Consider the following 12,253-nt stretch of genomic DNA (forward strand, 5'->3'; position numbering starts at 1 on the left):
TTTGTTCGGAGTCTCGGATGGGATCCAGAACATCACGAGGAGGTCCGGAATGGTCCGGAAAATAAGATTCATATATAGGAAGTCATATTCCAAGTTTGGAAATGATCCGGTGAATTTATGGAAGGTGGTTTCTAGAATTATCCGGAATAAATCACTATGGAAGGAGGAGTCCCGGAGGGACTCCACAAACCCTAAACAGCCAACCAAGTGGGAGGGTGGAGTCCATGGTGGATTCCACCTCCTTGGCCGGCCAAGAAAAGAGGGAAGGGGAGAGTCCCTGTCCCTCTAGGTTTCGTCCATAAGGCAGTTTTACGTTGGGGTCTTATTCAAAGACTTTGGGCAAACCCTTGGGGTTCCACCTATATAATGAGGAGGAGAGGGAGAGGGGCAGCCCATGGCTTGGCCGCACCACCCCTGCCCCCTTGAGGCCGGCGCCCATAGCCCCCTCTCCCCAAACCCTAGCCTCCCCTCCTCCACATACAAACTCCCGCAGCGCATAGGCGAAGCCCTGCCGGAGTTCTCCACCACCACCGCCACCACGTCGTCGTGCTGCCGGGATTCCGAGGAGGATATACTACTTCCGCTGCCCGCTGGAACGGGGAGAAGGACGTCGTCTTCATCAACACCGAATGTGTGACCGAGTACGGAGGTGCTGCCCGATTGTGGCACCGTCAAGATCTTCTACACGCTTTTGAAAGCGGCAAGTGATCGTCTACCGTAGCAATGAGAGCCTCCTCTTGTAGGCTTTGGAAATCTTCAAGGTTTAGTCTCGTTCATCTCCTCGTTGCTACCGTCTTCTAGATTGCATCTTGGCTTGGATTGCGTTCTCGCGGTAGGAATTTTTTTGTTTTCTATGCTACGAATCCCTACAGTGGTATCAGAGCCGTGTCTATGCATAGATGGTTGCACGAGTAGAACACAATTGTTTTGTGGGCGTTGATGCTTATGTTGTCTTTAGTTTGAGTACTTTGCATCTTTGTGGCATAGTGGGATGAAGCGGCTCGGGCTAACTTTACATGACCGCGTTCATGAGATTTGCTCCACGCTCGACATGCAACTTGTATTGCATAAGTGGCTTTGCGGGTGTCTGTCTCTCCTACTATAGTGAAGATTCAATTTAATCTTCTATTGACAACACTAGTATCACCGTTGTGGTTCATGTTCGTAGGTAGATTAGATCTCACTCGAAAACCCTAAACCACGTAAAATATGCAAACCAAATTAGAGACGTCTAACTTGTTTTTTCAGGGTTTGGTGATGTGATATGGCCATAATGTGATGATGAATATGTATGAGATGATCATTATTGTATTGTAGCAACCGGAAGGAGCCTTATGGTTGTCTTTAAATTTCATGTTGAGTAGTATTTCAAAGTAGTTGTAATAGTTGCTACATGAGGTGAACAACCATGAAGACGGCGCCATGGACCTTGACGCTACGCCGACGATGATGGAGATCATTCCTGTTGATGATGGAGATCATGTCCGTGCTTTCGAGATGAAGATCGAAGGCGCAAAGACTAAAGGGCCATATCATATCACATATGAATTGCATGTGATGTTAATCCTTTATGCATCTTATTTTGCTTAGAACGCGACGGTAGCATTATAAGATGATCCCTCACATTAATATCAAGATAATAAAGTGTTATCCCCTCGTATGCACCGTTGCACAGTTCGTCGTTTCGAAGCATCTCGTGATGATCGGATGTGATAGACTCAACGTTCACATACAACGGGTGTAAGCCATGTTGCACACGCGGAATACTAGGGTTTGCTTGACGAGCCTAGCATGTACGGACATGGCCTCGGGACAACGGAAACCGAAAGGTTGAACACAAGTCATATGGATGATATGATCAACATGTTGATGTTCACCATTGAAGCTACATCATCTCACGTGATGATCGGTTTTGGTGTAGTGGATTTGGATCGTGTACCACTTAACAACTATGAGGGATGTTGTATTAAGTGGGAGTTCATTAGTAATTAGATTAAAACATGAACTAATTATCGTAAACATAGTCTGAGTAGTATTTTGAATTAATTTTGTAGTATTGGCATCCGTTTTCTACCATGCGCTAGTCTTGTAATTGAGATAGAAATACTGTTAAAATCTGACAAGAAACTTTACGGATTGGTACCGTACCGTATTGTTAAAGAATCAAGAAATGATTAAGTCCTATTGCAAACTTTTAGTAAACCTCACATTGTTGATTCAGAGAGCTATGGTTTCAATTAGTACCTAAAGTTATCTTGTCTCCGTGAAACTTGAAGTTCAAATCTGTTTGAAAAGTAAGGAGCTGAAAATTTAGTTTTCAGAAATAATCAAGGTATGAGATATATATGATATCTAAGACCTTATTGCAAGATGATAGAATATAATTTGGTGAGACTACATAAACTCATAAGTTTTATGGGAATGTACGAAGGTTGAAGACGCAAGTCGTCCCAATCCTCCAACTATTGGGGCACTAACAATATTCGTATATCCATGAAGTGATCGTCCTTAGTATGCACCGTTGCTAAGACTCGTCATTTTGAAGCATCACGTGATGATCGGGTGTTATAGATTCTACATGTGCATACAATGGGTGCAAGCCAGATTTGCACATGCGAATACTGAGGTTATACTTTACGAGCCTAGCATGTACAGACATGGCCTCGAAAAGTCTTCATGATATGATAATATTATGAGTGAAATTGTTCATCATATTAAAAGGTTACTAATAGTGAAATCCGGAACACTTGTCATATGATGATCAACTTCAAAGTAAGAACCTCAAGGTTATTGGTATTTGACCAACAAACCTAGAAGTTATTGATGTTGATGTGTTTTTCTGAATAATGAGGAAAGCTAAAAGAGAAACTACAAAAAGATTATTGGCAGAAAGAAAGAAAAGACTAGAAAGTCTAGCTCAGGTGTATATAAATGATATACATGGTATGAATGTATTCCTTGTTTGGTCACACAATGAAATTCTTCGGTATTAGTACCATATTGGTTGGTATGAAGTGTCATACAAAACAACGCAATACAAGAATACAATGGCCTAAGTGATCGATAAGGAATATGATAGGAATGCACGTACGGAACAAAAATAAAGTGTTATTATGTTCATCGTTGGCATTCTATCTAGCCCTTAGAATTTATAATAAAGAACTTAATGATTGTTATTTTGCTCTGGTCAAATGAAAAACAATGAGTTGTTCAAATTATGACATTACTCCATGTACGATGGATAAGTTATTATAAATCTTAATAGTGAAACACACATACATAACACTGACGCTAAAATGCCATAAGGCAATTGATTTGAATTCCACTTATTTGTGGAACCGCCATTTAGGTCATGTTAGAAAGGAACGCATGAAGGAACTCTATGCAAATGGATTTTTGGAGTCATTTGATTTTTTGAATCGTTTGACGCTTGCAAATCTTTTCTAAAGAGAATGACTAAATACCGTTCATAGGCCAAGAGTTGAACGTGCAACTAACTTAGTGAAAAAATACATGATGATGTATGTGATTCACTGGGCATAGTTGTGTGCGGGAGATTCTTCTACTTCATGAAATCTTCCAACGATGAATTGAGTATATATGTGTGGATATATTCAATAAGGAAGAAGTTTGAAACATTTGAATAGATTCAAATAAATTTCAGCATGAAGTGGAAATCATCGTAATAGAAAAATCAAATATCTATGATTGGATCATGGTGGAAATATTTGAATTACGAGTTTTAGTGAACATCTAAGAGAATTATGAAATTGTTCTACAACTCATGTTTCTTGGAGTATCATAGTGATGATGAAGTATCCGAGAGATGTATCCAAACCTTGTTGGGTCAATGATGAGATAAAATATTAATGCCATTATATTTTTTGGATTATGCTTTAGAGAGTACCGCTTTTACACTAAATAGAGCATCATCATGATCCGTTGAAATGACACCATACAGGTTATGGCATGGGTATAAACCCTAATAGTCCTTTCTTTAAATTTTGGTATGCATAGCATATGTAAATAAGTTTACAACCAAAATCGGATAAATATCTTTGTTGTTATCCCAGAATTGGGAATTCTTCCCACTATGAAGTAAAAGACAAAAGTGTTTGTTAATGTTACTTGCTTATTTCCAAGAAATAGTTTTCTAGCGAAGTATTTGAGTGGGAGGACAATAGAACTTGATAAGGTTTATGAACCTGAGCATAATGATCAGAGTAGCGCAACATTGGAATTGGTTCCGGAAGCGGCCACAACGATCATGGCTCCCATGACTACAAAGTGTTTTAGCCAGGGAGATCGAAGTACATATTGAACCTTGTAGGTATGGTTTACTTTGTGATCAAATAAATGATTTGTGGACAAAGGATTGATTTTGAACAATGATAAACCAACTACAAACAAAGAAGTTATGATGGGCCCTGACTCCGTTAAAATGGCTATACGCCATGAAATTCAAGATAGATGAATACTTTTTGAAAGTAAATGGATCTATAAAATTGATGGACTTGGATGAAATATCCTTGAAGAAGCTCGACTTGTCGAAAAGTTGTTTACGACAAAGTTCAAAGAGTTGACTACGATAAGATTAGATCTTCTGTAGCAATGCTTATAGTCTATGTGGATTATTCTAGTAAATCGCTACATATTTCATTTATGAGGTATGCTAGTAGGATGGCAAAATACATTACTTAACAGAAGTGTGTAGTAAAAGTGTATACAAGATACAACCATGAGTTTTGCTAGTCCGTGGAATACTAGATAGGTATACGAACTTCAATTGGGTGAAGTAAGTATCGCGGAGTTGGAATCTTCACCGGATGAAATAGTCAAAGAGTTTTTGAATTCATCAGAGACGATGAAGAGGCTTGCATTTGCAAGAAATTAAGTGGGAGCGCTGAGACATATTTATAATACTTATGTATATGACATATAGTTGGTTATAAATGATGTAATTATATACTTGATTAAAAAGGTTTCATTGAGAATTAAATTCAATGAAAGGATATGGACTGAAACAAATTTTGTGTCAAGATCTATGAAGATAGATTGAAACACATAATAAGTTTAAGTCAAAGTACATAGAATGGATATTGAAATAGTTCAATATAGAAGTATTAAGAAAATGTTCTTGTCATGTGAAGTTTTAACAAGACTTGAGTGTATCTGACACTCAATGAGTAAAAACACATGAATGATTATAGATCACGAATAATATGTACACAATCAGATGTCCTGTGCTCTAAAGTGTTATGAGCATGTACCAGAATGATTCATATGATGATAATTGGACGACAGTAAGAATATCCTTGAGTACTTTAGAAGAACTAAGGATATATATATATATATATATATATATATATATATATATATATATATATATATATATATGTTTTTGTATGGGGAAATGACAAACAAATCGGCTGTAAGGTGTTGCACCGATATTTGTTTTGTCACATATGAAAATAAAATTTCAATCTCAAATTAGACTAAGCGTTGTTTAAAAGGTAGCACAATGAGCTAGAAGTTGTCTATGCTAGATTTAGAAGAGTTCAAAATATTGTGACGGATTCTACAAAAGAAGGCAGAGTATGTCATTGTTTTGACAATGACGAGAGGATGTTAAGTCAAGAGGTTCTTTGAGAACTTGGTGTAGTTCCGACAGAGTCGGAACTTTGAAGCTATATTGTGTGTGACAATATTAGTGACATATTTCAGACCGCGGAATTAAGGTTCCACCAGAAGACCAAACATATTTAATGCCGACTCATTTGGAAATGAGTGATGCGTTGAGACGCAAATAAATTACAAAATACATACATTTCTGAGCGTGTCAGATCCATTGACTAAAACCTCTCTCGTGAGCAAAACATGATAAAGCACCGGAAGGCCAAGGTGTTATATCTTTACAAATGTAAACTATATTATTGACTCTAGTGCAAGTGGGAGACTGTTGGAGATATGCCCAAGAGGCAATAATAAAATGGTTATTATAATATATCTTTGTGTTTATGATAATGTTTACATACCATGCTATAATTGTATTAACCGAAACATTGATACATGTGTGTTATGTGAACAACAAAGAGTCCCTAGTAAGCCTCTTGTATAACTAGCTTGTTGATTAACAGATGATCATAGTTTCGTGATCATGAACATTGGATGTTTATTAATAACAAGATTATGTCATTATATGAATGATGTAATGGACACACCCAATTAAGCATAGCATAAGATCACGTCATTAAGTTATTTGCTATAAGCTTTCAATACATAGTTACCTAGTCCTTTCGACCATGAGATCATGTAAATCACTTATACCGGAAAGGTACTTTGATTACATCAAACGCCACTTGCATAAATGGGTGGTTATAAAGGTGGGATTAAGTATCCGGAAAGTATGAGTTGAGGCATATGGATCAACGATGGGATTTGTCCATCCCGATGACGGATAGATATACTCTAGGCCCTCTCGGTGGAATGTCGTCTAAATAGCTTGCAAGCATATGAATGGTTCATAAGAGACCACATACCACGGTACGAGTAAAGAGTAGTTGTCATGAGACGAGGTTGAACGAGGTATAGAGATACCGATGATCAAACCTCGGACAAGTAAAATATCGCGTGACAAAGGGAATCGGTATCGTATGTAAATGGTTCGATCGATCACTAAAGTCATCGTTGAATATGTGGGAGCCATTATGGATCTCCGGATCCCACTATTGGTTATTGGACGGAGAGAGTCTCAATCATGTCTACATAATTCGCGAACCGTAGGGTGACACACTTAAGGTTTGATGTCGTTTAAGTAGATATGGAATATGGAATGGAGTTCGAAGTTTTGTTCGGAGTCTCGGATGGGATCCAGAACATCACGAGGAGGTCCGGAATGGTCTGGAAAATAAGATTCATATATAGGAAGTCATATTCCAAGTTTGGAAATGATCCGGTGAATTTATGGAAGGTGGTTTCTAGAATTATCCGGAATAAATCACTATGGAAGGAGGAGTCCCGGAGGGACTCCACAAACCCTAACCAGCCAACCAAGTGGGAGGGTGGAGTCCATGGTGGATTCCACCTCCTTGGCCGGCCAAGAAAAGAGGGAAGGGGAGAGTCCCTGTCCCTCTAGGTTTCGTCCATAAGGCAGTTTTTCTGTTGGGGTCTTATTCGAAGACTTTGGGCAAGCCCTTGGGGTTCCACCTATATAATGAGGAGGAGAGGGAGAGGGGCAGCCCATGGCTTGGCCGCACCACCCCTGCCCCCTTGAGGCCGGCGCCCATAGCCCCCTCTCCCCAAACCCTAGCCTCCCCTCCTCCACATACAAACTCCCGCAGCGCATAGGCGAAGCCCTGCCGGAGTTCTCCACCACCACCGCCACCACGTCATCGTGCTGCCGGGATTCCGAGGAGGATCTACTACTTCCGCTGCCCGCTGGAACGGGGAGAAGGACGTCGTCTTCATCAACACCGAACGTGTGACCGAGTACGGAGGTGCTGCCCGATTGTGGCACCGTCAAGATCTTCTACACGCTTTTGAAAGCGGCAAGTGATCGTCTACCGCAGCAACGAGAGCCTCCTCTTGTAGGCTTTGGAAATCTTCAAGGGTTAGTCTCGTTCATCTCCTCGTTGCTACCGTCTTCTAGATTTCATCTTGGCTTGGATTGCGTTCTCGCGGTAGGAATTTTTTTGTTTTCTATGCTACGAATCTCTACAGCTACTTGGATCTATGGAGGTGGACGATCGCCCACTGCTCTCTCCGGTGGTCTCTCCCATGCTCTCTCCGCTGCTCCTCCGTCGATAATCCCCTGCTCTCTCCGCCACGAACGTCAAGTAGGCGTCTCTATCCGCGGCCACCGCTCCAGGTCCTCCCGCCGCCGACAGTGATCCAACTCCTGCCTCTGTAGGCGAAGCTGCAACTCCGCCAAACGCCGCTGCTCGTAGACTTCCTCCTGAATCCGCGTCTCCTCCCGCTGCAACCGCCGCAGCGCAAGCTCCTCCCACCCCTTCTGCCGTCGCGCCTCCCACCGGCGCTCGCTCGCCGCCTCCCGCCGCGCCTCCTCGGTCACCCACAGCCGCCGCTCCGCCTCCTGGCCCTGCCTCTCGTCCGCAACGTGGGCATCCACGGTCGCCGCTACCACCGCCTCCTCCCACGCCTCGTACTCTGCGAGCTGCGGGTCCGCTTCCACGACTTCTAGGGACGTCTCTACCACTGCCTCGTCCCACGAATCGAACATTGTGCTATTTTTCTAGGGTTTTTGCACTATCGAGGCAGGGGAGGAGGGATAATATAGACCGCCGGCGAGGCGGGAAACCTCCCGCGCGGTGTCACAGCGGGATAATTTCCCGCGCAGCGTCGTGGCGGTAAAATATCCTGCGCGGCGCCCTGGCATCACATACAGGCGGCTCCCACGCCCAAAATTTTCAGCCTCGCGAGGCGCCGGCGCGCCCGATTCGCGCCCTTGGCGAAGGGGCCGGCACGAAGTTGCCGGCGCTTCTATTGGGCTCGGAAAATCGCCGGCGCCGTGTGGGGCGCGCCGGTGTGAGCCCATTTTAGCTCCCGGCCCCCAAAAAGCTATCGGGGGCGCCGGTGGAGATGCTCTTACATTCTCTGGCCCGAGCAACTGTATTAGCCCATGTAGGGCGCGATAAAGTTGCTCGGGCTTGGGCATGCGAGCAGTCTCATCCGAGCATTCGTCTTTCCTGCTGTAAATAATCTTAAAGCTCGTGTCCCCCAAACTATCCCCCAAACGGCGTTGGATCGAGCATTTGGAAGACGTGTTTCGTTCGTGTCGCGTCTGGGGGACGCGAACACCCCCAATAAATATAAGTGCACGAAAATAAAGGTTTTCATTCAAATTTAATTATATATTATAAAATTTGAATGAAAATGGCTAGATTTCTTCTAAATCCTAGCCTACTAGCCGCCCGGCGGTGCTTTCGACGGCCCCGCCCCATCGTCTCCCCTCCGCCGCCTGCGCGCGCCGCCTTTCCATGCGTAGGGCGGTGAACAGACACCACTGCTCCAGCAACACGTCCTCGCCCACCCTCCCCGTGCCACCTGGAGGGAGAGGTCGACAGCGCGACAAATCAACGCATTTTCGCGGGCACGAGCGTCATCCAGGAGCTTCTTCTCCGACTCGAAGGACTCGACGAGCGCTCGTTGCTGATCCGCCGCCTCGTCAGGGTGCAGCCCATCATCGTCGGGCCACTCGAAGTCGTCGTTGTCGTCCTCCTGCTCCGCCTCTTCCTCCCCCGCCTCCTGCTCCTCCTCCTCCTCCAGTTGTGCCTCCAGTTGCGCCGCCAACGCATCCGCTCGCGCCCCCCAGGCCGCCTCTGTAGCGGCCAGCGCCGCCTGCCGCTGCTGATGCTCCTTCGCCGCCTGTCGCTGCTGACGCTCCACCGCCTCCCGCCGCCGTTGCTAGATCGCCTCCCGCCGTTCACGGTACTGGAGCTCCCGCTCCATGTGCTCGCGATGCCGCTCTGCACACTACCGCTCGGCCATCTCCTCCGTCCAGCGCGCCGCGCCTCTTCCGCCGTGGCAGCGTCGAACGCCGCAATGGTGTCCGCCAGCGTCGCCTCCTCCCACTCCGCGTTCTCTCCCCAGCTTTGGGGTCTCCCGCCGCCGCCTCCCGCTGCTGACGCTCCCGCTGCTCGATTGCCTCCGCCGATGCCTCCGCTCTGCACGCCACCTCTCCGCCCAGCGCCGCCGCGACTCTTCCTCCGCGGCGACGTCGATGTTGAATTGCGTTGCTTCCGGTGGTGGAGGGGGTGGTGGAGACGGTGGTGGAGGAAACTGGCCGGCGCCGGGGCGGCTCATCATTGCGCAGTGGTGTTCGAGCGACGAGGGTTGTGCTTGCGGCGGAGAAAGGGGTGCCGGCGGCTGTGGTGGCTGCCATTGAGCCGGGGGGGAGGGGCATTTATAGACGCCGGCGGGAAGATAGCGCGAGAAGAGGCCAGAAGCGGCGGGAAGAAAGCGCGGTGGCGTGCGAACGCCGGCAACGCGTGGAGGCTGCGCAACACCGACGAGACGTCTCGCCTGCCCCTCATTCGCCATTAAGGCAAAGCTGCAACGCTTCACTACGCGCCAATAACTTCCGTCGCGAGGTAAGCGACGGTTAGGTTCAAACTTGAATGTGCCGCTGACGCGTCGGTCCCGCCACGCCTCGCCTCGCTTTTCGTTGTGTCCGGCGTGCCCGGAGCGTCCCCTGTGTACCGGGGACGGGCTCGGGGCGCCGGACACCGTATTGGACCGCGCCGGACAAAAAGAGACTTTGAGAGTCGCGGCTGGAAACTTTTTTTGTTCGGCGCACCCCAAATCCTTTTGGGATACGGTTTGGGAGACGCGGATGGAGATGCTCTTAGCTTTCCTGATGCATCATAGGCGGCAAAATGGGATTGTCAGAAGCTGCACGTTCCAACTTTCTCCAACTTCAGAACTTCCCAAACGTGCTTAACACTGGCAGCTATTGGTATCAAAACTTCCCAAATGCAGTACTTCCTATTATCATTGAAATGTGTGTGAGGAAGGTTCTTTGCTGGGTTGTTTATTGAGTATTATTGGTTGCATGTGTGTTGGCTTGAATCTTTCTAGTCAATCAGCAGTGGGTGTTCCCCTTGCAAATCATTGTGCTAACCACATGGTTAGAGCTTGAGGGTTGGAACTGGCATGTTTTAGCAAGTCAGAGCTTGCTGCAAGTTAGAGCAAGTGAGAGTGAGGAGTAGTAATTTATGTGTGAATTGTGAAAACCAAGTCATTTAGATTAGCATCCCCTGGGAACATTCGACCTTGTGCAGAAACTGATGAAGATCCAACGGCAGAAAACATCTTGGGAGAGCGATCCGACTACCTCGAATGCATAGGTCTTGAGAGAGCTCCTAGGATGGTCACTTGTAATTTCTCTAATTTGAGTCTTGCATATGTTATAAATTCACAAAATGAAATTAACAAAACGCCTTTTCTTTACTTTTCATTTCACTGAGTGTACATGATGCAAAACTGTTAGGTTGATTGACTGATCCTTTAAAAGGTGGATGACAACCGCAGGGTACTAGAGCTCAAGGTAATTACAAGCTAAGAGTGTTCAGGAGGGAAACTCTGTTTTGGATCAATCTCCTGTACAGAAGTTCCACTCCGATCTCAAGATCACCGATGCTGCTCTCTAGTGCCCGCAGTTTCTCCTCTTCGCACATGAATTTACTCCTCTGGAATGTCTTGGGCATCTCGACTTGTTTTGACAGGACTCTGCATGTGGATTCAAGCAGAGAGATGGTCATCTCTCTCGCTTCTGCCATAAGCATCACCACCCTACAGTCCTTGTCAGAAACACTCTTCTTGCTGATCTTCTTGAACTGTTTCTGTGCCTTCTTGGATAGCCGGATGTACGCCTTGACTTGAGCACATGCATCTTCTCCTCTACTGAGAGCCAAGAGGAGCTCTTGAACAGTCATCTTCAGCTCCATGAAACTCTCGAGCATGGCGTTGCAGAGGTCGAGCAAGACGACTGACCGTCCAAGCTCTGCCTCCACTGCATTCCTTTGCTGAGTTTGGCAAAGGCTGACTTGGTTGCTGGGCGTGCATATCATCTCCTCGATGGAGCTGTACATGCCTTCAAGTCTCCTCAAACCATCGCATGACGTATCGATGGTCGCCGATGGCGAAGTGATGGCTATGCTCAGGCTCTGGAGCTGCTGCTCGATTTCAGGCTTGTTTGAGCGCGGGCTGGAAGGTGCGCTTGAAGATCTTTGATGGTAAGCCATGCTTGGAGACTGGAGCTTTGATTCTTTTGTTCTTCTGTATGTAGATGGAGGAGAATGGTTGGCAAGACGAGTTGGAGCTTGTTGATGCCCAAGCCTTGGGGTTCTCCCTGTATTTATATCGGAGTGGCTGAAGCAATAGTAGGATGAACAGAGCAGTCGACAGCGAGAATCTCATCCAACTAATCTCCATATGATCTGGATTATTTTGTAAGTGATATGCTTTTCGGTGTTTGGTTAGCACAGCAAACCTCAATGAGTGGGATTATATGGCTGGCATGTCTCAGTTGTTGGTTACAGGGCACACTGCACGAGTGTTTAGGTTGATTTTGGATCAGGCAAGTTTACAGAGCGTGATGCAGGTTTTGATGGTCATCCTCATGAAAGACAAGCATCTATGTGCATGTTCAGTGAATAGTAAGTTTCAGTTCTCTGGCTGAGATATTTGTGTGAAATGTGAACTGACATTGTCAGGAAAGTATGCTGTTTATTGG

At 45.7% G+C, this 12,253-nt stretch overlaps 1 protein-coding gene across 1 annotated transcript; it reads right to left on the reverse strand.

Moving 5' to 3' along the window:
* Nucleotides 1-11,069: 11,069 nt before the first annotated feature.
* LOC124680055 lies at nt 11,070-11,762 on the reverse strand. The gene has a single exon (XM_047215296.1). The coding sequence runs from the start codon at nt 11,760-11,762 to the stop codon at nt 11,070-11,072; it is 693 nt and encodes a 230-aa protein (XP_047071252.1).
* Nucleotides 11,763-12,253: the final 491 nt, after the last annotated feature.

Source organism: Lolium rigidum, chromosome 1 (genome assembly GCF_022539505.1).
Source record: "Lolium rigidum isolate FL_2022 chromosome 1, APGP_CSIRO_Lrig_0.1, whole genome shotgun sequence".
Classification (NCBI taxonomy): Eukaryota; Viridiplantae; Streptophyta; class Magnoliopsida; order Poales; family Poaceae; genus Lolium; species Lolium rigidum.

Excerpts from the sequence above, each read along its gene's own strand:
- LOC124680055 (XM_047215296.1), bottom strand. The coding sequence starts at position 11,762 with ATGGCTTACCATCAAAGATCTTCAAGCGCACCTTCCAGCCCGCGCTCA.